Source organism: Belonocnema kinseyi, chromosome 3, assembly GCF_010883055.1.
Source record: "Belonocnema kinseyi isolate 2016_QV_RU_SX_M_011 chromosome 3, B_treatae_v1, whole genome shotgun sequence".
Lineage (NCBI taxonomy): Eukaryota > Metazoa > Arthropoda > Insecta > Hymenoptera > Cynipidae > Belonocnema > Belonocnema kinseyi.
In genome coordinates this window covers 87497796-87525279 of record NC_046659.1, presented here as the reverse complement: position 1 = coordinate 87525279, position 27484 = coordinate 87497796, and the positions used below count along the sequence as shown (strand labels likewise).

Below are 27484 nucleotides of genomic sequence, written 5' to 3'. Positions count from 1 at the left end.
TGCATATATGCATATACACTCTCAAAAAAAAAAAACACACACACACACACACACATATATATATATATATATATATATATATATACGCATCTATATATTTTTTTAAAATGCATAATTACATTTTAGAATATTTGAAATACTGTGAAAATATTGCATGAAAAAATGTAACTTTTGGATTTTCCATTATTTTTTTATGCTGTCAAAATTTATTTTTTGATTTATCAACAAAATTCAAAAAGTTGTTATGATAATCTTCTAGGGCATTTAGAAATCACACTTTTTCTTCTCTTGCCATTTTTTCATATCGTCCGTTAATTGGCTTAAATGTTCATTTTCGTGTGTTTTTTGGAATTTTTAAAATACTATAACTCATAATTTTTAATTTTATGAAAAAAAAGTCATCAGATAAATTTTTCGACTTTTTAAATACTATGAATAACCGTACAGAGAATTCTTGAATTTTGAAAGAATGGTATCAAAAATATTCAAAAGGCGCTCACTTTTTGAATTTTCATCCATAATGGCTGGCTAACGAACTTAACCTTTAGTTTAGGACACTTAAAGAGTGTATTAGAGGCCAATCTAATCGAATTCTTTTTTCAAAAGTTATCGTGCTGACAGCCAGACCGTCATAAATACATACAGACAGACCAACCGACATACACATTCGTAACAACCTATCTTTCGGATTTAGGGGGTCTAAAAACGTGAACATTTGACAAAAACTGGAGGGGAGGGGTCAGCTTGTTAAATTTTACACATGTCTAATACATTCTCTGATGAGAATGTAAAAAAAAAACATTTATAAAAATGTTTTGCTCTACCTTCGGTGAAAAAATGTTATCTATTTATTTTGGCTTAGATTGTGTCATGTGTCTAAAAATTTAATTTTTGTATTTTCAATGTTTTTTATATAAATAAAACAAAAATTACTTGTCCTATAAAAAATTGATTAATAAAAAAATTGTAGATGTTTTTTGGGTGCACATTGTTTGTGTTATTATTTTTTTTCCTATCTTGTACAGTTTGACCGCAAAATGCAATTTTTGATTTTTAATTAGTTATCGTGGGGGCAAAATTTGAATTTTTCGAAAAAATGCAAAAAGTTAATCTTGCAGGGCTATCGAAAAATAACATTTTTCTTTTCAAGTACTATGAACAATTGTATACAGAATATTTGAATCTTGAAAAAATGTGTACTCTAAAATTTTTAAAATGGGCTCACTTTTATTATTTTTATGCAAAATGTCTGACTAACGAACTTGGCATTTAGCTTAGGACACTAAAAGAGTGTACCAAAAGCCAATCTAAAAAATTACTTTTTTCAAAAGTTATCGTGCTCACATGCAGACAGACATTAAGGCATACATAACGACAGACAGATAGATATACAGATAGACACATTCGTAAAAACCTGTTTTTCGGATTCAGGGGGTCTCAAAACGTGGGACTTCTGACAAAAACTAGGGAGGTCAAATTTTATACAAATCTAATACATTCTATGATGAGAATGTAAAAATGATTTGTCACGTATAATTTTTTGATAGTTCTGTTTTTAGTTTAAGTCATAAAAAATAGCATCAAAAACATGAAAAGCTAAATTTTTTGAAACCTTACACACGAGACAAAAAAGAAATTAAAAGACAAAAGTAGTGGTAAGAAAGTGCTCACGCAGCAGGCACATTTTTTACTGTTAATGATGTTTTTCATAATCAAAGCCAAAATTACGCATCCTAACAAAAAATTGGTTAATAAAAAATTTGTAGCTCCTTTTTAAATGCACAATTTTGGTTTATTTATCTTTTACCGTATTCTGCACAGTTTGGCCGAAAAATTTAATTTTTGGATTTTTCATTATTTTGAATTCTGTCAAAATTTTAATTTTGGATCTTTCAAGAAAATTACAAAAGTTTTTATGATATTATCGTAGCGCATTCAGAAAGCAACATTTTTCTTTTTTTGACTTTTTTTCATATCGCAAGTTATTTGGCATAAAATGTTCATTTAAATGTGTTTTTTGGAATTTAGTAAATGCTATGACTCTGATAATTTTTAACTTTTTTAAAAAAGTCATTAGGATAAATTGTTCGGCTATTTTAATAATATGAACAACCGTACAGAGATTTTTTGAATTTTGAAAAAAGTGGTCTTAAAAATATTCAAAATGTGCCCACTTTTTGAATTTTATCCAAAATGGCTCACTAATGAGCTTGACCTTTATTTTAGGACACTCAAAGAGTATACTAAAGGCCAATCCAATCTGTCAATTCTTTCGCAAGTTATCGTGCTACAATCTAAAAATCCAAAGACGCATAGCCTCACACACACACACACTCAAACACACACACACACACATAGAGAGGGGGGGGGGAGAGAGAGAGAGAGAGATTCGTAAAAACCTGTTTTTTGAATCCAGAAGGTCTCAAAGCGTGGACATTTGACAAAAACGGGGAGCGTCAAACTTTACACAAATCCAATACCTTCTCTTGATGAGAATGTATAAAATATTAATACTCAAGCTCTAATCTACGCTCTCATCGAAAAAATCGTCTGGTTATGGAAATTGAGAAGTGTTACTGCGATGAAAGCACTAGAAAATATCTTGAGATTGGAAAAATAAAATCACTCAGATTCTTATCTAAGTTATCATGGAAAATTTGTTTAGTCCACGTACACTAGAACTTGGAATTATGGCGTCCGAGCTTATGTCCTTCCAAGAACTGAATGCTTCGAAATGTGATAATGTGCAGAGGAAGGAAGGCTCAGTGAAAGTTTGCATCAGGTTACGTCATCCATTCAAGTCCAATATTCACGAGAAACCAGCCCCAAAACCAGTCATAATTCCAGGTTCCAGTGTAATTATTGAGGGTAAATTCAATTACAAGAGTATCAAAGGGTATATCTAGACTTTGAAAAGTTAAGATCTCTTTTGTGACGGATTTATCCATTTACGATATATTAACAATGCAAGAAATTCACTGCGGTTGCATATAAAGCCAGTGAAATCCTCTGGGTGAACAGACAGAAGATCCAATAATGAAGCTATAATCGTATGTTCATCGTGATTCTCTCCAACTTTGTGTTCCCGTCAGTAGAACGCTCGGGCTTAGGGCAACGATAGATGAAATTTCCACAAATTATCGCTTAGTCTCGTACATTTCATAAAAGACGTACTTTTAGCAGTACGCCGATTAAAGTGATAATTTCCTGGACGTAACTTCGTTAACAGTAGAGCTTGGAAAATGTACCACTTTAGATTCTCTACGGTTAAAAAGTTAGCTTCCTTTTATATTTTCGTTTTTTTTTCTGAAGGAGGATAACAGGTTTTACTTCTTTGCTTTTAAGAAACTTCCCTTTCTTCTCGTTTTTTGCGTAAATCCGAACTGAATTATAAGAAGCCAATAAAAAATTGAACTATTTTTTGTTAGAAGTTAATCAAAAATGTAACTGACTTATTTTTAGTTAAAAATTGAACTACTTTGTTAATCCTTCATCTTACTGGTTGAAAATTTAACTATTTTTTGGAAATTATTTGTTTATTTTGCTTGAAAATTAATTTTTCAATTAAAAAATTAAACTATTCCATTTTTTGTTCATAATTAATCTTTTAAAGATAAAAATCCATCTATTTGGTTAAAAAGTACGTTTTGTTTTGGTAATTTATTTTTTCTGTTTGAAGATTTCACAATTTTGTTCATATTTTTTCTTCATTGAGTAGAAAATCTTTCTTCTATGAAAATTCATCTATTTTGGTGATAGAGATTTTTTTTGGTTAGAAGTGTAACTGCTTGGTTAAACATTAATCATATTTGTTAAGGTTTGAACTATTTTATTAAAAATACGTCTTTTTTGTTCGACTTCACCTATTCTTGATTTAAAATAAAAATATTTCGTTTTGAAATATCTACTAATACATTTTTCTTTAAGATTTAATTTGTTTTTATTGAAAAATCAACTTTCTGTAGAAAATTTTTTCATTTTATAAAAAATTCGACTATTTTTTTGAGAGTAATCTTTCGTGGCAGAAAATTAAACGGTCTTCATGAGCAATCGTCTTTTGATATATAGAAAATTCGTTCTTTTGGATTGAAAGTTCAATGCCTTCTAAAATAAATCGCCTTCTTGGCTTGCAAATTTAACTATTTCATTTAAAATCCACCCCTTTGCCTTGAAAATTCAAATATTTGATTTAAATTGAATTTTTTGGTTAAAAACTTGTATTTTTGGATTCAGAAAAACTTAATATATTAATAATGTTCTGAAAAAATTATTTCACTATTGTTAATCTTAATTAAGCGGCACATAAATAGGTCATAAATCTTCCCATATAAACGAAGTTTGACATTATCATGCTTATTATGCGGGTTGTTCGTTCATTATTAAACTCGTAATCAATGCTTGTCGTGAATTTATATCTAACGTCCTTCCATGAGAAAGTGAAAGCTAGTGGGTGAATGCGGCATTCGGGTTAACAAAGGGAATGTCACGAAGCTCTTGTAATGAAGTTGCAGCTGGCCTGGTTGCATTTCATCTCTACATTTCGCGAGGCTATATGTACTATGTATAGCATATTCGAATATACGTGATTCTTCTGCGTCCTCCCTAATGAATTAAATTACGAAACATTCACTAAAACCATTATGGCAGCCAGGACAATGTGACCAAACCAACTTGAAATTCACGTTGCCATATAATCAAATTAAGGAACTTCTATCAGCTAATAACTAGTTGTTCAATAGTTGCTGAAAGCAACAAACCGAAATATATTTCCACAATTAATGGAAAAACGTTTTTAAATTCCACAAACAAATGCTGTACACTCAAATTGTAGTTTAGAATTCTCTGATTTACTGGATTTGATCGTGTGTCTTGATACCGAAGCTGAACAAAAAATATCAAACACGTGTCCAACATTTTTTGTTCGAAATATCTGAAACGTAGTCCACTGATGCGGAAATTCCGCACCTTTATTCCGAAACGTTTTATATACCCGATAGGCGTTAACGAAATAAATACGAACGTTCGTTTGCGTCTGCATGGAAGCCTGATTCGAAATATTATTAGGCCTCTTAAATAGATCATATATGTACATATATATATATAATGGATCATAATGGATAATGTATTATTCTTAATTATCAATATTATATTATTAATAATAATGTATAATATAATACATGTTTTATGTTAGTGTTTTTTCACTAAAAATTCTAAAGTTAGAACTTTTTACTGAAAATTGATTCAAAGGTTCACAAATTTTTAACTTTTTTCGGTTACGTTAACGTTTTTACGCACAAAATTGTTATTTTAAAACAATAATTATTATAGTTCGAAACAAATGTGAAATTTTTGAATAATTTGAGGTTATGTTTACGTTTTCACAGAAAATCGGTTATTTTAAATGAAAAGCCATAGATTTCGAAAAACATTCACAATTCTAAACAATTTTCGTTCTGGTGTGTTAATGTTTTTTGTCAGAAATTAATGGCATTCTTAATAAAAATAAATAAGTTTCGAATAATATTTACAATTCTTCATCAAATTTAGCTCATGTTGGTATGTTTCACCTGAAATTGGTATTTGAAAACAAAAATAATTATTTTTAAATCCAATTGTTTTTGTTAAAACTAATAACATTGATAAGTTTGAACTTAATTTTGGAAGTTTCTAATTTTTTTGGCGTGAAATTGGAATTTCTTATAAAAAATAATTAAATTTCAAAAGAAATTAATATTAAAGAAAGTAGGTTACGTTGGCGTTTTAGATTGAAAAGTTGTATTTTAAAACAAAATCATTAAAATTGAAATAAGATTTTGAATCTGTTAACAATTTGGAATTATGCAAGTGTTTTTTGCCGGAAATTGGTATTTTTAATTTAAAAATTGCACATTTTTTCGAACAATTTTATGTTATGTTGGTGTTTTACATAAAAAAAAATTCCTAGAATTATCTACACATCCCTTGTAATTTGTAGAATCTCCCAAAATCTTTAAATTACTTGGCGATTTAAAATTACTTAAAATATGGAAAAAGCCAACAAATTTCATTAACATCCCTTGAGATTTTGGTTAATCTTTTGAAATTCTTTGTAATATTTGAGAATAGCGTAAAACCTTTGATAGCCTTTCAAAAATTGTATTTCTCTCATATCCCTTGAAATCGTTGAAATCCGTAAACATCCCTTCAAACAAAGTTTAGTTCATTCCTTAAAGTTCTCTAGAAATATATTAAAATCCCTTCAATATTCATCCATTCAGTTAAAAAAGTAACCGCTAAAATACCTACAAATCTTTGAAAACTTCTGAAATCTTAAAAATCTTCGGACATTCAATAACCCTTTAATGATATAGAAATTTATCGAAATGCCTTAAAATCGCTTAAAATCTTTGGAATTATTTGAAATTTTTTAAAACTTGATATCATTTGATTTATTTCTTCAAGTTCTCCAGAAATGTCATGCTTTAAAAGAAGTGGTCAAGTTATATTCTCTTACATGCCTTCAAACATTTCTATTTTCAGCGAATCTATAATTCGTGCCATTCAGTTTGAAGCTTGCTTGAACGAATCAATTTTCTAAATCCAAATTATGAAGATTACCATGGTTCGTTTTAAGTACATAATTCTATGTATTTATGGGATTCATTCTATGTACTCATCGGGTTCATTCCGTAAACCCATATTCTACAACTTAACTCTGTTTATTAATAATTTCGAGTTTAATTGGAGAATTTCCAATTCTATTAATTATGTTCTAGAACAGAAATCTAAATAAGAGTAATTTTAAAATGCTACGTTCCATCTGTGAATCAGGAAAATCTAAACATCTAAAGAATGTTGCAATTATAACAAAAAATCTCGTTTTCACAAAAGAACTTATCATTTTAGCATCCTCATTAGTAGGCGTACACATATAACTCTTGTATACACGGAGAGGATGAATAATCAATCAAAGAATGTTCCAGAGTGGCACAGTTCTCCACTTTTTGCATAAAGGCAGCAGTTTTCCGGATAGTCGTATTTCACCAAGTGATGAGTGGGTCTCGTTTACCCTTTGACTTCCAGCATTGACCTGCTCTCCGGAAGTTCGCAGTCTTTGTTCCCAGCGAATTCTATCAATTCAAACTTTTGAAAACTTCCGAACCAAATGAGTGAGTAATTTTCGAGCAGAAATTTCTATGAGGCAGAATATCGCTGACAATGAATCGTTGAGGAGACAAAAGGATGGTGAGGGATTACGAAGCGGAAACAGTTGCGAAAATCACTCAGGCTGCCATCAAAGACGTTCGTGCTGTGAATTCTTTGAAGAATATATTATCTCGACGATATACAGACCTATATCTCCTCTCTGAAACGAAGCCTTTGTGATCTCTATCACACTCTACATACACCTCCAAGTCGAAGGAATGTTTCCGATATTCTAGAGAAAGTTTTTCATTTTACACCACGGACGAGACTCGCCACAAGCAGCCTTATCCGGATTCAAACTGGAATAAAAAGGATAAGAATCTTTCTGCTCTCTAAGTTTTTGCATTGCCATTGCACGTTTCTGCATACTTAGAGCTTTTCCCGGAAACCGTAGGGTCTTGCTCTCGGCGACACCTACGACAAATCCACATCTCCAGGGATTGGGGCATCACCCAGTCTCCGACTTTTCCTTGCAAATTGCTTTAACTTTGCAACAGACTCGTGTATTTCACACTCTGCATCGCTTCAAATCTTCGGAAATGGACTATCCAAAGCAATTCAGTCAAAGAGATAGAAAAGTCAATCTAAATTTCCTTTTCCCTCCTACCTTATTTTTTCTTCTCATCACCCTTACTTCTTCCTTCTCATTCCTCCTCTCACTATATTTTTCTTTCCCTCGTATACCTTCTCATCCTCTCCTCACTTCTACCCGTGCTCTCAACGTCCTATAGAATTCCTTCTTTACTACCCCCCTTACCTTCCCTTATCCCTTCCTTCGTCTATCACCATCCTATCACCAATCTTGCCTTCTCCTGACTATTCTTATCCCTTTCCTCTCATCCCTGCTTTCCTTCTTCCTCTTCCTCCTCCCCCTCCTATCCTCTTCATCATTTACTCCTTCTCTCCCACTATCACTCTTCTCTTAATCCTTTCTTGCTCATAAACTCTATACATCTCCTTCTCTACTGCCCCCTGTTTCCCCTATTATCCCTTCCTTTCCCCCTAACCACAGCCGCCTATCAATACTTTTGTCTTAAACTGCCTCCACCGCCCTGTATCTTACTTCTCCTCCTTTTCTTTTTCTCTTCCTTTACCCACCCCATAGCTACCCCATTCGCTCACTAATCTCATTCTGTTCCAAATTACCTCTCTGCTTATCCATCTGTCACTCAATAACAAACCATATTAACGGTTTTTAGGAGGTTATTATCAGGGTTTCGACTCACATGGAAAACCTGGACATTTCAGGGATTTTTTTAGCGTGATTAATTTATTTTTAAATTTCTATATCAAATTAGTAAAGATTTTTTCTATTCAAAAAGTAACTTCATAATAGCGGATTTATACTTATTTAAATTAAAATTCTTTTTGCCATTTTCACCAATCTCAGGAAAATTTATTTTATTGAGCATATACCTGTTTTAAATATCCACCGAATTTTAAATGGGTACCTATGCAGATAATTGTATTGCTTATAACATGCATGGAATTTTACAAAAAAATTAAAAATTGATTAATTATGTTTTAGCATTATTTACTTCTTCCATGTTATTCGACAGCGATGATCTCTTCCTCTAACCGTCCACCGGGGTTGTACGCTACCCTAAACTTGTACCGTGGCACAATGCTTTCTATTTGTAGTATACAAATTTTAAGGTAGGGAATTCCTTTCATTTTTCAATATAGAAAAAAATGGTAATAATAATATTCTGTTAATTTTTTGATAAATGTTAAATAATTTGTTACACATGAAAAAAGACTTAAAAGTTCCGTAATATTGACGTTTTTTTATAAAAAATAACGTCGTTTCTCAACAATATGACCGATTTAGAAAGAAAAAACGGATTTCAAAAGAAGAATAGTTACAATTTAAAGACATATAAGCCACTTTTGCTTTTTCTTACGAAAACATAATCATTTGAATACAAGAAATAAAGGAAATTATAGGAATCTGACAAATGTAAAAATCTTAAAAAATACTAGTAAAATTGATTATTAAAATTCAGATTTATAATAAATAATCCAAAATGTTTAAAAATACTCAAAAATGAGGAAATAATACTTACAATATGGCTATTTATTCTACAGCGGAGCAATTAGAGTACAGGACGGCCCTGTGCTCAAATTGCTCAATAGATAAATGTATGTCTTCAAGACATAAAAACTTATCTCTAAGACATAAATTGAAGTCTGTCTCCGTTTTAAAACTGAGGCATGCTCAAGTCGAACTTTTCGTGGGCGACTGTTGTTTCTCGCGCTTCGCGCTCCATACTATATTCATTTCGCGCTACGCGCTCGGTCTCTATATATTCCCCACACTTGTACACACAATTTTTAAAACTGAAGGTCAAACCATCGACAATAATAATTTTTTGATTGTAAATTCCCTTTCGTTAAAGCTTCTTTGGCTTTAAGAAACACATTCTTAACACGTATATCATGCTTCGCACTGGAGCTTGTCCTTCAGAATGTATATCATTTCCATAAATATATATTATTACAATTCATAACATGCATTGGTATTAAAAGAGGTTTAGTTTCATTGTCTTCTTAAAAAAATGCGCATTCTTTAAAACAAAATTTGTTATTAAAGATTTTATTGCAACATTTGCCTTTTTTCAAAAACTGAATCTGCTCATTTCCAATTTTATTTTTACGATTTAAACGTTACACGTACGGTCTACACAGCAGCCGTTTTTCAAACTTCTAAATTATATCCCTAACCTCAGTGACACAGACTTTCTCAATTGAATTTTCTATCGCATATTGTTTTACAAGATATTTGTGGTGCCCTATTGCTTCATCTCCCAATAATAGATTAAAAGAGTCTTTTAAAGCGTCTAGGGGGGAAAGTTTAGTTACAACAACAGTCCCACAAAACTTCTATTAATGTTGGGGGGGGGGGGGGGGGGGGGGGTAGTTTCGACCGAGAATTATAGCCAGTTGCTGTTTTATGCATAGCTATTTGTTTTAAATTGTTCATTTTCGTATGTTTTTGGAATGTTGTAAATTTTATAGCTCTAGTAATTTTTGGTTTTATCAAAAAAAGTCATTCGGATAAATTGTTCTTCTTTTTGAATACTATAAATATTCGTAAAGAGTATTTCTGAATCTTGAAAAAAGTGGTCTCGAAAATATTCAAAATGCGCTTACTTTTTGCATTTGTATTCAAAATGGCTGGCTAACGAACGTGGCCTTCAGTTTATCACACTAAAAAAAATACCAAACGCTAATACAATCTGTCAATCCTTTCCACAGTTATCGTGTTAACAAACTGAAAATCTACAGTCACACGAACAGACAAACAGACTGAAAAATTCCTAATAACCTGTTTTTCGGATTAAGGGGGTCTCAACATTTGGAAATTTGAAAAAAACTGGGAGGTCTAATTTTACACAAATCTTATACCTTCTCTGATGAGAATATAAAAACAAAATTGAATTTTACTAGTACAAAAGTACTGATTTGTCTCATACCGAATATTTTACCGAGGCTCTATCTAGGATCCCAGGGGGACTTTTTTTTGTTAGTCGGATTTGCAAGTTTATTCGATTCCTAAATATTCTTTATCCAATAGCTGTAGAACTCGTAAATATTCATACATAATTTGACCCCAATAATTCAGATGTTCGTGAGTGGTAAACAAAGAATGGATACCTGGTCGTGCGTAAAACACTTTCTGTCCGTAGCGATAAAACCCTACTGGACAATAGAAAGAGATGGTTTGATAGTAAAACATTATATTATTCGAAAAAAAAAAGAATACTTTTTTCTTCACAGTAAGTCTGCAATATAATAACATTGCGTGCACTTTTCTTTCGATTGCATGCAGTATTTGACTTCTATGTTCGTTTTGGCCTTTCGTATTCCAACCCCACAATACCAGCTGCAATTTAAATGTGACGTTCAGGAGACAATGCATAAGGAAAAGTCTCTTGTTACTTCCTCGGAGAGCGAGGAATACCTCAGCAAGATAGGAATTCACCAAAAAGTTTGCGGTGCATAGTATGCAGAGAATCCGTAAAGGCGTACCCGTACCGGCTGCTACTACTGAATATCACTTTAGTTTGCCCTGCGCTTTTATGGCTACATTCAGAAGTACAAGTTTTTATTCGCGGCACTTTGAAATATGAACATTTTTATAATTTTAAAATAATCCAAGGGAAAACTGAATATTTGTCATTTATTGAATATCAATAATTTGGAGTAAACAATGACTGCAGATCGAATTTTTCATTTTACATACCTAAGTACATACGGCTTCGGTAGAAATTGGAAATTGTGAGGTAAAGCTCACAGATACGTAATTTATGTTATTGCAAGTGGATAATTACTCCTGCAGCTGGTATGCACTCTCTCTGGAATCTTATGCAATCTAATAAAATTCATTACGAGCAAATATTGTAGGAAATTTAGTATAGGTCAATAATGATTATCCTATGATGAATTTCTTATATCTTTGATATCCATTCTTGAAATTCGTATAGAAATCAATGATGTTAAAATAATAAATGAGTTGATGAAAGAAATAGAGAGAAATTTTAAGGAATTCTATAGATTTTCTATAAATTTCCAGTGATTTCGTCACATTTCATGAAAATTTCAGGGCATTTAAAAGATTTTCACTTGATTAAAAAAAAATGTCTAGTAATTACAATGGTTTTCAAACATTTCCTAGGGTCTAAGAAAATTCAAAAGTATTTTAAGAAATTTTGAGGTACTCTCACGCATTTTAAGGCTTTTATAGAAGGTAAAGTATCGATTGAGCTTGGTGAACATAGCCAGCCTTTCCATTTTTTATTTAAATTAACATATCCAATCTAAATTTTGTTTGAATAATATAGTACCATTAAACTAAATTAAAGAATTAATGGATTTAATTGACTTTTAACAAATAAAGTACAATTAATTACTTTAATTTTTTTAATTTACTAAATCGTTAAATTAGTAATTGATTTAAAATCGAATTAATTGCGCATATATATCTTATGGTTTTTTTTAATTACAGGAAAACATGATTGCGAAAAATATGCGAAGTACGTATACATGGAGTTGTGAAATAGGTTGGAGTGTAAATGCTAAAATTAATTGAATCGCTGGAATTGAGGGAACACAATAATTTGCGGGCATCCGAAAAAAAGCAAAGAAAAGTTGAAATCGCTTAATAACTTCCTATTCTCTTTTTAGAATAAAAAATTGCAAATTTTCAAAATTAAAAAAAATATATATATTTATTAAAAAAATATCGCAAATTTTTGTAATTTACAGTTAATACTGGAGAATTATAATACGAAGTCAGAATATAAAAAAAGTTTTACCTGATTTATATATTTTGTTTAATATGTAAAAAAAACATCTTTGTTTAGATTGAGATAAGTTGGACCCTTTTTTCGGAAAAAGTTGTATACCTAGAATCTGGAATTTCTTCAGTTCGAAGCAACTAAACATGCTAATATTTTGCTTTTGCGACAAAACATTAAACCCCAGGAATAAACTTTATCTTTGAATTGGAAACAAACGCTGCAGCACGTTTATCTGACGGAAGATAAAATGCGTCTAGCTTCAAAAACAAGAACAATCGGTATAAACTAACCAAAGTTCAGCCTATGTATTTTGTAAGTTTAGGTAAATAATTTTTTGTTTAAAATCATTTAAATAATGTGAGTCGATTAAAAAAATGAATACCGCGAGGGTTTTCGAATTTATGGAGGAATATTTTTCGGCGAACCTAGACGCAGCCGTTTGATATATCACATATGTCAATTAAATATTTGCTTCAAATAAATTCTATTTTTCGTCAGATATATTTTATCTTTCGTCGGATAAATTTTATCTTTCTTCGGATAAACGTGCTGCAGCGTGTTTATCTAATTTAAAGATAAAATTTATTACTGGCGTTTACTGTGAAAATATTGCTTTCGTGATATTTAAATCGTTGAAAATCACAAAAAAGTCCGAGTTTTAAGAAACATTTGTTTTTCCGACTAAGCAAAATGATGGCATGTTTCTTTGGTTCAATTTAAATTAATTTAAGTCAAAAGTATTTACATGTAAAAAATTCACCATCAATTTAGAACGTTTTGCTCACTAGTTTGAGCGCGCATAGGGCACGCGACTGTTGGTTCTCTTGCTTGACGCTCATTAATATATTTATCTAGCGCTTTACGGCCAATAATGTATTAAACAGTCGCTATGCCCTCCGTCTGTATTTCTTTTAATATTTTGCACAGAATTTAAAAAATTAAAGCTCAAAGCAGCGACCACTGTAATTTGATGATTAAGAATTCTTTTTTGTTAAGGCTTATTCGGCTTTAACGAACACATTGGCATCACGTATCTCGTCCTTCATACTTGATTTGGTCGAAAATGTCAACTTTTCTACATTACGTCAAACACCCTTATGTCGAATATATATTATATTTATTTTTTTACTTTCATCTGGTACTTCTTATTCAGATATTGCAAGATAATGTAAACAATTTATTTTTGAAGATCATTTTAATATTTTTTCTTTATTTCGCACTAGTTTTTTATTCTCAAATACCCTCAAAAATGTATCTTTTTAATGAATTTATATTATTAAACTTCATAATGTGCATTGGTATTGAAACACGCGTATTTTAATTGTCTTGTTTTTATAATTAAAAAAGTGCGCATCCAATAAAAAACAATTCTGTAAGTAAAAATCGTATTGCAAAATTGGTCCAATAATCACCAACAAGAGGAAACCAATCAGAAACTTGGATTTATTACGGTTTGTCCATTCATGATTTCGACAACAGTTTTTCATAACACTCACAACATAGGTGAAGTAAGAAAATATGTTTAAAAAAGTTGAAGAACTTAATTGAAAAAAAAAACAATTTTTGAATAATCACCTATGATTTTTCCTTATAATTTAAATTGAAAACTAAAATCGTATATTTGTAACATTTAAACTTGTCATTCTTCAGCCGGCGAACACTGGATGGCGATGTGAGCTCAAGTTGGAGATTACTAGGATTTTTCGCACTACTGCTTGTCTTCCTTCATGAATGGCAATGTTTTGATTGTTTCACAACAATACTTATAAAATTTAAGAAAAGATAAACAAAAAATGTTTCAAAATTATTACGTGTTAGAGATAATGAACAGTGTGTTGTTAGTTAATTCGCCCTATTCCAGCATCGTTAGACCTTCTTGGAGGACACGACGGTGGGTTTGCTACTTCGAGCTATTCGCGGCTCATCGGGGCTGTAATTAGTTTTCCGCCAAGTCTTGGTCTACCGAGTGGTAGGACAGGCAGTTTTCGGCGAACGAGCCTCGAGATGCTCAAAATGGCGTCTGGATAGGAAGTGTCGAGAGTAAGGGCGAGGACGAGTTGAGGAGGGATTCAGTGTTGTCGCAAACTTTATCGAATTCCGAGGCTTCGCTAACTTAATCAAGTCTTAGCGCCGGGAATATTTACCATCTTCTATCTATCCATCTATACAGTACTTGATTATATTATACTATTAAGCTAAATAACTCGATTAAACCTCATAAAACATGCTATAAAGTTCCTTTATTAAAACAGTTGCGGAAATTCTACTTCCTGTCAGTTTGTGTTACATATAAAGAATGAAGTGATTCTGACGTCTATATTCTGAACATTTTTTGTTCTAAATGTAGGTTGTCGATATCATGAATAATTTAAAAGAAGTTTGGGCAGCACTCTACATTGCATTAAATTATTAAATGAAATGGTTCTGTCTGTCCGTGAGTAGAGTGCAAAATAAAGAGTAAACAATCTTTTTCTATCTTTTAGCTTCACAATTTTAAATTCTTGATATAACACTGTTGGACCTTCCTTCGTCGATATTAAATATAGTTTTTTTAAAACTATTAGGCATCAAAATGTGTAATTGGTTCTGGATTGTAAGGTCGCACGATGGAATATTCTTGTTTAATTTTTTGCATACGTCATCTAGATAATAATATATCTGGAAGCACACAGAGCCTGTTTTTAGATGAAATGTTTATATTTTGTGCAATAATCAAAAATAAAGAAAAATAGCAGTGACGCTCAGTGTTAACTGTGCTTTTTCCGCGTGCCTGTATACCCTTGTCCAACGCCAGTCGCAGACACCCCGGAAAAATTCGAATTAGCCGAAAAACGAATGACCCTTGCCTTTTTATGAGATTATGGCCGCTTAGAAAAACTGATATTATGAAATCATGAATTAATTTAATTTTAATTAGAAGAATTAATTAATTTATAAGATTACAAGAAAGTGAAGAAAGATTAATGAAAATAGGTTAATACTTGCAGCAATAATGGACATCTTTAGGCAATAAATAATTTATGTGCATTTACAATGTAGTTTTCTATCAAATTCACGCTAAAGACGGTGTTTTTTTAATGTCTTCAAAGTAAATCATTTTTAATCTATAAGTGAAGGGTTACAAAAATATTTAAAAATAACTTTGGCTTGTTTAAACAATTAAAATTTATTTAAATAATTGTTTCCCTAGTAAGTCGTAAGAAGTATAAAATGTTATTTTTTGCAATTAATGACACAATAGACATACTAAGAGCGTAATATATTTTCTTTAGGATAATAAGTACTTTTTAAAACAAAATGTAGTTGTTCCAACAATTTCTTCCTGTAAAACGTAAAAAAATATTATCTTCTGCAATTAATAACACAATTTCTTGCATTCGTTATTTAAATTATCATATCTCGAAGCATAGGGAGCCGATTTTTCAAAAAAATGTTTATACTATAGATTATATATTAGGATTATACGCAGAAAAAATGCAGACAACTAACACTGAGCATTGCTGGTACTGTTCTTCCGTTTTTGATTATTAATCAAAATACAAACATTTTGTCGAAAAACCTGCTCTGTGAGCTTCGAGATATAATTATGTAGATAACGTATGCAAAAAAGTATACAAAAATATTGAACCCTACGACCTTCAAATTCAGAACCGATTACACATTTTCTAACATTTTTCCAAAGTTAAAATTAATCCTACTTACTACAACCTTTCTATTCCTGAATGTTTTGTCCCTAAACTTGTCTATTTAAAAAAAACCTGTAGAAAAAATACATTTTCGCACGAAGGATGGAATATCCTTTATATGACACCTTAGTTATCGAATGAAACAGCGTTTTATTGAAATTTTATTTCTGCACCTTGCAGAAAAGAATATTACATGTAGAATGCAGTTCATATCATGCAGAAATGACTGAGAAAATTCTCTTTGAAAAAGCTATTTTTATTGTCTTAATTTTTATCATCCATACAAACATAAATTTGTATAGCAAAAAGCAGATGTAAATTGGAACGAGGGTGCGTATACAGTACTTAATGTCCATCATCCTATAGCAAATAAAGGTAAAAAAGCTAATTTGGAGATCACTAATTACATTAAGCTTACACTCAATTCAGGCCCTCTTTACTTTTTTCTCATCTTTATAATTACTATTTTTGTTACTTTCTTATAATTTGTGATAAAGTATTAGATTTGTTCGACTTTGCTCGCGATCAGAACTCATGTTGGATTCTACAGACTTGGCTAAGCCCGGCGGCTTTTGTATTCAATCGACTGTTCGTTCCACGAGCGTATTTCAGAATGCTTCGCACTACCGCACCTCTGCCCAAACTTAACTGAAGATTTCTTATGAATGCTAGATCGCTGAGATATTTCCAAGAGTTCCTCTAAGAATTTTCTAAACATTTCCCGCGCAGCAACCTGAGAGTTCATAGTGAGTAGCCTAATATCCTAAATTCCTACCTAATGGGCTAAATTCCTACCTATTTACCCGCCCAAGCCTATGGAATTTCGAGAAATTTAATATTTTTGCCAAAGTTGTACTCAACTCTGCATAATTAATTTAAAGATTGGAAAAGTTTGGCGCGCTTAGAATTGTGAACGAAGCGTACGTTTTTCAAGATCATTTAAAAATTTTTCCTTTACTACTTTTTTATTCTCGAATACCCTAAAAAATGTACATATTTTTTATTATTAATATAATAATATAATGATAGTATAAATCGGAAGTTATAAAGAGCCATAATAAGACAAGAGCTTGCATGAAAAGATCTACATCAAGCAAAACTTGTATGCCTTCTACGAAAACTTCCTTTAGTGGATGTGGCTGGGGTAAAAAGTATGGATATGGGATTATGGATTTGATTTGGAGTGGGATGAGTATAATGTTTTAATAAGCAACACGCGACTTCGAGATTGATGTGAGCTCTTTCGCCTCTTCTACAAATCCAATACTTACGCTTACCCTAAAAGGGATTTAGCTTAGTGCTGTGAGATGGATACTTTATAGTTAATAACAAAACATTATATATATAATTAAAAAAAAAGTTAAACAACAACCGTAGGGTCTCACTGGGAGGAATTTCCATCTATGAAAACGACACTGGCTCCCAGTAGAGCTGCAATAATAATTACAGTATAATAACCGATATCCGAATAAAGCTGAAAATATTTGTAAACATGGCACTAACCTCACAAGTTTAGATCGTGCCGTTAGTACTGTATGTCTCCGAAGCGCGGTCGTATCATCGTGTCGATCAATCGATTTCAAATTCGCATTTCAATTCTTTACTGACACTTACGCCAAAAGTATTTGTCCTAATACTTTAATATGAATACTTTATATTTAATAATAAAAAATTATGTATAATTAAAAAAAACCAAGTTAAACAATCATCACATGGTACCATTGGGGTAACTGCAATCTGTGAAAATGACACTGGCTCCCATCGAAACTGCAATAATAATCACATTATAATAATCGATATCCTATTAAGAATACTGAACAGATTTGTACACATGACACTAACCTCGCACGTTTAGTTCGTGCCGTTAGTACTGTCTGTCTCCATAGCGCGGTCGAATAATCGCGTCGATCAATCGATTTCAAATTCAAATTTCAATCCTTTACTGGCACTCACCCCGAAAGGGATTTGGCTTAATGTTATAATAATAATGAAAAATATTAATTTTGTTTTCAGGGTCAGTGAATGAAGCCGGTCTTTTTGCCCTTCGAGGGAAGCAGGAAGGGAGTAGGCGAAGTAGAAAGACAACGAGCACCACAACGAGCACCTCGACCTTGACGCCAGTAGCAGATGACGTAGCACAGCCCGCGGCACTTTTAGCCCCTAATGAAGAGTCATGGACGACGATTTCGCCAACCACAAGCGACGTGCCATACCTTGTCTCGGCGACGTCTTCCAGGTCCCCTATCGAGCTGGTTGTGAAACCACACAGCAAAGTTATTTTGCCATGCGAACTCGAAGGGAACTACTCAAAACTTCTACAGCCTGGGGCCAGGTACTGTGTCATTGCTTGTTTTCAACATCTCAATGAGAGATTATTTTGTTCACCTAACTATATTCGCTGATATTCTACAATAGAGAGCATGTGCCTATTCACTGACATTAGTTCATGGACTTAGAAAGCAATATGTAACTTAAGCTCTAAAGATTTTTGGTGTTGACTACAATGGCTTGTCTATAGATAAACAAAATTAGTGGAACATTCTAAAATAATCCATGTGTATTTTAGGGTAGTCTAAATTTATACACGTTAAAATTCTACTTTCGATGTTTGGTGATCAACAGGTGATCATTTATGTTGGTTTTCGGAAAAAAGAAATGCTCTTTCAATAAAACCTCCGGGCTTCTGTAATTGACATGGGGTTTCAAATGGGAAGAGCCTGGTGTTTGAAAAAAAGAAAAAAATAACCTGTTATTAACGTTTTGCAAGTTCAAGGTTAGTCACCTCTTAAGTAATTTTCAAGGAATCATTTCCACCTGAATACTTTTAATTTGACCCTACGCCAACTCCATTATATTATGTGTGGAAAATTCTCCCAAAAAATGCAAAATAGAAGTTTTATCTTAAATTCATGCTAAACATGGTTTTGAATGTTTTCAACCATTGTTATTTTTATTTCATAAATGACAAGTTTCAAAAGTATTTTTTAGCTAATTTTCAACTTCTGTCGTCAAGGCTGTCACCGAATCGGTTGACGCTCCACTCATGTATAGTGTTGTTCCTGGTTCAAATGTGGGCTGATGAAGGTTTTTTTTCTCGTTTCTCGAAAAATAATAGGCTATTAGTCGACACCATTTAATATCTAACATTAAAAAATTAAACTCATTGAATTATATTGGTGTTGTAGACCTCTTTTTTTGTGTCAGAAGTTACAGAATAGAACCTGCAACTTGGCTTCATGATGATAATCCTGTGGACATGATCACAATCGACACAAGGACGGAAATGAGTGGTACGGGCCATAGATATATAGGAGACTCTTCAACCGCTGCCTTGCATATCGACAACGTCAGACTCGAGGATGATGGAATCTGGAGCTGTACTCTCAAAAACGAGGAGGGGAAAACACTTACAGGCAGACCGGTGAAGCTTGTGGTACTTGGTGAGTTAATTTTCCATAAAACATGAACGTCTTCCAGAGCAAAGATAGTATACATATACCTTAACAAACAAGCTTTTTTGCAGTTTTATGACATAAAGCATGAAAAATATAAATATGAAAAACAATTTTTTGTTCCTGTTTTCTTCTTTTTCCTCCTTTTTAAAGTATTTACCATTTTCATCATATTTTCAAGAAATTTCCCCTTTTTCTCGTTTTTTCGCTCAAGTGCGAACTGAATTATGAGAACGCAACAAGAAATTCAAATGATTTATTATTGAAAGTTAATTATTTTTGATTGAAAATTTTCCTATTATATTTTTGTTCAAGAAACTATATTTTTGTGTTCAAAATTTATTTTGCTATTTGTTTGAAGGTTTGAGTTTTTTCTTGAAAATTCATTTTCTTTTATATAAAAATCAATTTTCTAGCTGAAAATGTAACTAGTCAATTTCGCGTTGAGTTCGTTGCACGACTTTTTTGAAAGTTATTGTTTTGTTTGTTTAAAGGTCCATCCTTAGTTGAAAATTGATCTTTTTAGAATGAGAACCCTCTACTGTCAGATCATAAGATGTCATGGTAGGTTTATCAAAAGGTTATTCGACGGGTCTCGACGACGCGAACACATATATTAGATGGAGTACCGTATTATTCTTTAAATCAACAAAGTTTTTCGTATATAAATTCGCATTGAGTCACAAATTGGTTAAATTTCATTGTTAACTAAAAGTCTTTGAATAAAATTTTGCAATTTTTTCTTCTAAAAGTAGAAAATCATTATCTGATTCTACCTTCGGTATGATCACCAAAACTGGGTTTTATTTTCCAGATTTTATCTTTTCTTTTAGATCTATCTACAAAAAATAACACGAAATGTGTCACTCAATGAGACAAGGGTTTCTACTTTTTGAGTGATCAAAATCTTGTTGTATTTTTTTAGACGTTTGTGGTCCTGCTTATCGTTTTCCAGCAATCGGAAAGTGTAAACTGAGTCTTAATGACACTGTTATTGGTTCGCAAGCAACCGGAAAACCCACATTAGTTAATACTCTCGAGGATCAGATAGGCGGTTCTGCACTAGTGATAACGATCACCTAATCGCCTCACTATCGACACTAAGCAACCGATTACAATTTTCAGACTCGGTCCTCCTCGTTATTTTCCGCTCGACAATATTGCCGAGGTTAGATCGAAAGGAAGGAGAGCCATTTCCTGCGATGACCGCTATTTCCTCCTGCTTAAATTAAAGGTCTCCAGATCTTCTGCTACTATTCTGGAAATCTGTCTTTGGACTTTCCTCAATTCATGATTAAAGCAATGTCCATTTTATACGAAACAATTCCGTATTATGCTAAGATTATTATGGCCATATTCCAAATCGATCTTTCCACGTAAGAGGTTTGACGAATATAACTATTTCCAAATTTCTGTACCCAAGGTGCTGTTAGAACAGAGAAAATAGATGCATTTTTTACGAAAATGTACGAATTATAGGGGAATAAATTCCTTTTAATAAAATCAATGTAGGTACCATATTCTTAAGATTTACAGTCGAAATATATTTTTAAATTTGTAAAGAAATCATTTGACTTTTGAACCTGAAAAGATTATTTGGTAAAGAAAGTTAAATTTTTAAGTCAAAAGGACAAACTTTTTTAAATAAATAGTTTTATGTTTCTCCCGAAAATATGAGTTTTCACAAAAAAGTTTATTTTCAATCAAATACTTGAACTTTCAGAAAAGAACATTATACTTCTACCAAAAATAATGAATCTTCAACTAAATAGTAAGTTGTTCAACCAAGTAGTTGAAAATACAACAAAAAATATGACTTTTAACAAAGTAATTGAATGTGAAACTCATTATTTAAATCCCCAAGCAGAAGAGATGAATTCTGAATCAAAAATACAATATTAGACGTTTCAATTCACAGTAATTCACAGGGTCGAACTTTCTATACAAAAAGACGAATGCTCAACAAAGCATTTGAATTTTTGACCAAGAAAGATGATTATTCAACAAAATAAATCAATTATTGACCGAACGAGATGAATTTTTAACCAAAAATGTAAAAGCAGACCTTGCAATTAAAAAAATTAATTTTCTACCAAAAAAGAACACGTTTCTACGAAATATGAATTTTCAGTTTAAAAAAATAATTTTTTCTATCATTCTCGTTATTCTTTCGGGTATTAAGAAATTAATATGATAAGAGTAAACAAGGGGGATGTATAGGAGAAGGCATACATCTTAGATCGCTCTAAATTCACGTATTACTTATTTAAACAGCACAGTATGCCACGCGATCGCTCCAACACAGGTCTCTGATCAATCTCTCAAGCAATCACTCCAGGTGTAGAACTTGAAAAAGTCATCGTGTATTACAGTTCACATAAAAACACACAAACTGGCAGATAACCCCATAGGAAATTCCACATACTCTTGTTTTAACCACATCCACTGAGCAGAGTTCTCTTCTCGGGTCCTTGAGTAAACAAGTTCATTCGTTTCAGGCTTCTATCGCTCACATGAAATTCTTCGTGAAAATTTTTTTGTAAACAATGTTCCTCCACTCTGTCCTGTTCTGACAATCAATTCTATACTTACCAAGATTTCTGAATTTTGCTGCAGTTTTTCTATCTCTTTTTTATTTATTTATTTGAATCAGTATTTCAAATAATAAAGCTTCTTTTTGGACTTGATAAAGTCGACTCTTGAAGAAAAGAGTAAGGAATAATTTACGAACATTTGTGAGTGGTTCTGAAAGGATGTGACTGTTCTAAGCTTGCTGATTTCAACGAGAACCACAAGTATATTGTCTTGTGCAGAGGTGTTCAATGCACTTGGAGGATGACGTCGTAAAACCAGAAGAGCTTTTCGTTCGAATGACAGCCCTTCGAGTGCATCAGAGTCCGGAAGCTCGAGGTTATTGACTAGCCACTCCACTTTTGATCGGTCCGCTAACAGATGGAGAGTCAGGAGGAATTTTCGCATCTTCACCATCTGGCACGGTGTCTTCAAGCCGCCATCATCGCCAAGACTCCATTCTTTTCGATCAACCAATGGAAACGAAACGATCGACGATCACTTGGAAAAATGCGACAAAAGCAGCTTGCAAGACTTTGCCCTCTCTTATTTCCCTTCTTTATCCATTTGTTCTTTATTCTGTTCTTCCTTCTTTCACAATCTTATTACACTCGAAACCACATCTCTCTCTTCCTTTTCGTCTTATCGGACTATCGCCAAAGACTTAAAGCAGAAGTATTTAACATCAAGTTCGTATTTGAAGACTTTCTAGATTATGAGAATTAGCGGAGTATTCAGCAAGAAGCTCCTCTAAGACTCTAATTGGAGTTCTATCTTGATTTCAAGATATCAGGAGCGTGGTTTAAGAAAGTATGTATATTAAAGCTCTTGGCCGGAGGAAATGAAGTTAAGAGACTGATTTTACTAAAGATTTTTAGAGTAGATAAACGGTCTTCTGGCAAAAAGGCCAAAGTCAGAGAATTCTCCCAGTTAAAGCAATTTTTCGTGTGTGTTAGAACCTTATCCTTTTATGCATTTGCTACTTTACTGAAAAGAACATTTTGGCAAGTTTGAAAAGAATGGATTTTTCAGTGATTTATGCATTCATTATTATCAACCACGGACTCTTCGCCTAAATCTATGGAGAAACCCTTGCTGAGAGATGATTTGGCCTCTCAAGTTGTTTTTTTAATTTTGTTACAAAATAATATAAAGTCTTCTGTACTGAGTCTGTATGAGTCGTTTTGTAGCTTGTTGGAAACCTATCAACATGTTAGATGGCAATAATATAAGTCTATAACTTTTATTACTATAATTTATTTATATTATTATACAAAAATTATTAATCAATTAGTATAGTTGACAGTGTTTAATTTTGTGATTGTCTGCTGATAAAAAACTTTTTCTTTTAAATTGATATTGATCAGAAAAAGCTACTTGAAATTTGAATTTGAAATTAATTGATCGACGCGACGTATTGACGGCGCGACGGCGACAGGCAAAAAAAGGCACTAACTAATAGGAAAGGTACAAGGTATTTTACGGATTGGACATTTTTGCAGACAAACCATTCACTTTCTCTACAAAATTGGGTAAAATCGACTTCTTTAACTTCATTTCCCCGAGCTAAGGCTCTTAATTTTGAGGGCTAAAACTGGAAAAAGTATTGCGCACGCAACGGACGGGAATGTGGGGTCAAGAGCACTTATTGACATGACTCTTCCATTAATTATAGGGAGGCCTTTGGCTAATCAATGGGCAGTTAGTGGCCAATGGTCAGTTCGCGTCAATAATTACTGTCCGCATAGGTAGAAGGACCGGGCTTTGACGCGCTAATTTACGCCATCTCACTAATGTCCCTGTCAATGCGGGATGAACAGCCATTGGCCACAGAAACGCTTAGTGCTTCAAGATTCCAGTAATTGCTTAATGCATGGCATTCAACTTGAGTTTATTTATAAATAGTATAAGCAAACCTATATAAATATATAGAAGGATAATGTTTAATTATATCTTCTCCCGCGAGTCTGAATCGTCTGTTATGATGATTTTATTCAATAATCAGTGTCCAACCAATATTTCGCTAACAATACTGGCACCCGTATACTTAAAAATATTTGCTTAATGAATATTCATAGGTTGGTGTACATAGTCCAGGTGACGCGAATTAATATGCACAGAACTGCATTACCACGGGATTCAGAACGTTCATTTGACGTCGCGCTGTGCGTCTGAATAGTTAGTCACGATTGGTCGAGATGTGGAGCTGACAAAGACATTTGAATTTTGGCTATCTGCATGCGCATACGATTTAGAGTCACGGTGAGCAGAAATTGAAACATTATGCAACATTGCAGTCGCCTCTGCATCACTTTGACCAACTCTAATATATGAAAATTTGAATTCACGGGCGCAATGATAATAGCTGAGTTTGCAAATTCTGCAAATCAGCAGGTAGTGAAGGTGTTCATGTATAGAACATGTAAATGGAACATAAGGAACCAGTAATGCAAATGACAAATCCTTGTTCAGAAATTTATATAAAAACAAGAGAAACTCCACTAAAACATCACTTATTAATATTTGAAGAATTGATTAACGTAAAAATTTTCTACCTTATACTCATTATTAGCTGCTTCATAAATGTATACATCCATAGCGAATAACAGCCACAGTTCTTCAGAGAGTAGTCAAGACTTTGGTTATATCCAGAAACTAAATTTTCATGATATAACTCCAAGACAATCACTTGCATTTCAACATTTATGTCAGTAAAATTACCAAAATACTACGGATCTAACGATTTCAATCTCGATTTTAGCATATTAGCATAAATATTTATAATATTTACCTATGTCGCTTGGTACGTACGAAAATCTACTGATTGACCCAAATAAACATCGATATTCAGAGTTAAAGTAGTTTAAAAGATTTAACATCCGTTTTCCGTATCCGGTGAATACTTTCAGGCAAAAATAAGTTGAATGAATAAGTATTAATAATAAGATGAACGCTCATAATTAAAAATATATAATAGTTGTTTTGTTATTTAATAATTACCTTCACAGGTGGCGAAATTCTTCTAATCAATTTAGGCCCTGTTGACACTGAACGCAATATCGAAGCTTGAAATATCAGTTTTAAGTTTTCGAAAGAAAATTTGATGAAAATTAACTGTGACAATTCTGTAGTTTTAAGTTTTATCTATTAGACTGATTGCCAATAGAAATTCAGGTCATACGACTACCAGGGTTCGCAAAAAGCTGCTAGTGGTTTGAAGTCGAGGTTAACTTTCAATTCATTAGTATCGCCCAGCGCACAAAGCGCTACTTGCTAACAATTTGCTTTGAATTCGTGGATTGATTAAATTATCCTATATCACAGTAGTGCATAATGTAAAATTTTGTTTAGACATTTTGTGTTAATAACAGAAAATTATTTAAAGTTAAGTATTTTCGTGTCATTTTGGTACAATTATTTACGTCAACACCAATTATAGGGATGATTTTAAGGAACTTGAACAATTTTTCATGAAGTTTTAAAGAATTTTCTTGATTATTTGGAAAATACTGAACGATTTTATAGGAACTATAAGGTTTTTAAACTATTTTAAAGGATTATAAGGCATTTCTTTAGACTTTAAAGTATTTCAATGATTTCAAGTGATTTTAAAAGCTTAAAGTATTTTGATACATTTTCTAGGATTTATTGACATACTATTAGATTTCATGTTATTTCACGGGATTTTATAATGTTTTAATTAGTTTTAAAGAATTAATTCATAAGATGTGAGTGATTTCTCAGTTTTAATGATTTGAAGAGATTTTACAATATTTTTGGTAATATATTCAAATTCATTTGGAATTCACCCTTAATTCTTATTATTTCATCTTAAATTCTTATAAATATTTCTGCATTCTTTGAAATTGTTTTGAATGTATAGAAGTCACTAGAGTTCTTATAGATAAACTTAATTCTAGGGATTTTATTTGACTTTTTTACACTTCGTTCAATTCATCCTGAATTATCTTAAATTCTCAGTGAGTTCATAGTGTATTTCATTATATTTTTTTTTTCAATTCCTTTGCATTTTTCTAAACTATTTTCAAAATTATTGAATCCGATGACTTTTTCATATTCTTAATTGTTTTTAATTTAGTTGATTTTGTATTGCATTCACCATGAATTTTTATGAAATTAATCAAATTGTGTTACTTTTCCGAAAATGTCTCAAAATTTATTCCAATTTTACTTAAGTCAATGAACATTTTTCGATTTAAAAAATCTGATTATTTAAATTCTTTTGGATATAACTTGAATTATTTAAAATTATTATTATCTTAGGCAGAATTTTTCAAAATTCCCCTGTAATACTGATGAATTTCATCAAATTCTTTTGAAATTTTGAAAATTCTTTAGGAATCAGTCACTTTTAGTCAATTAGTTAATTAGTCAATTTTTTGGTTTGAATAGTTCACTTTTTTCAATTCAATTATACTGTTGCAGCGCCAAGAATGATCAACAATTTATAAGTTTAAATTTAAAACACGATATGTTTATGAAAAAGGGGTCCAAGTAGTATTTTATTAACATTGAAACTAAATACGGAAAAAGGGGCCATTACATTTTTTTGTACTGAATTCTGTATTAAAAAATATATTTCTAATCTTCAATTAATCTTGAAAATTATTACAATGCATGATGATTTTCGGAAAGGGGTGTAAGTAATTTTTAAATTTTCCATTGCTTTTAGAGGTTTAAAAATAACTTACGATAAAAATGTGGTAAAACCAAGAAAAAACCTAAAAATAAGTTCCACCACATAAATAATTTTTCTATAATAGTTTTCAAATTTTCAGTCGCAAATCGAAAAGAAATAAAGGAATATTAATTATTAATAAAGACTGTCGGAAACTATGCTTAATTTTCAGAAAAGGCATATAGAATATGCATAATGGAAAGAGATCTTAACAGAAAACTTTCTTTATTTCAAATAAAACTAAAATTTCAGGGAATGCAGCATATAACAATTTATTGACCCGGATGAAAAATATATATGTCATAATCGTGATTATCGACGCGGCGTATCGACCGTGCGACGGCAATAGATAGCCTTAAAGGAACTTACTAAACGTGTGAGCTCAGTTTAATGTTTACAAATCTTTTCATTATTTTTAACCAGCTTTCGGTATTAACTATGCTCAGTTTAATTGTAGAAAAAAATGAGCATTGTTAACTTTGGTGCATATTTTAATTTGTTTTTTTAGAGATAGAACCTTGTCATTAGGAAATTTAAATTTGAAATTGATTGATCGACGCGACGTATCGAACGCGCGACTGCCACAGA

The 27484-nt window shown here is 32.0% G+C and overlaps 1 protein-coding gene across 1 annotated transcript in view; it reads left to right on the top strand.

Moving 5' to 3' along the window:
• Positions 1 to 27484, top strand: part of LOC117169914 (MAM domain-containing glycosylphosphatidylinositol anchor protein 1) — a 388199-nt gene that overhangs the window by 152213 nt on the left and 208502 nt on the right. Inside the window, exons 3-4 of the mRNA XM_033356424.1 lie at positions 18188 to 18506; positions 19379 to 19614. Coding sequence (XP_033212315.1) covers positions 18188 to 18506; positions 19379 to 19614 — 555 coding nt within the window. The remainder of the gene's footprint in view (positions 1 to 18187; positions 18507 to 19378; positions 19615 to 27484) is intronic.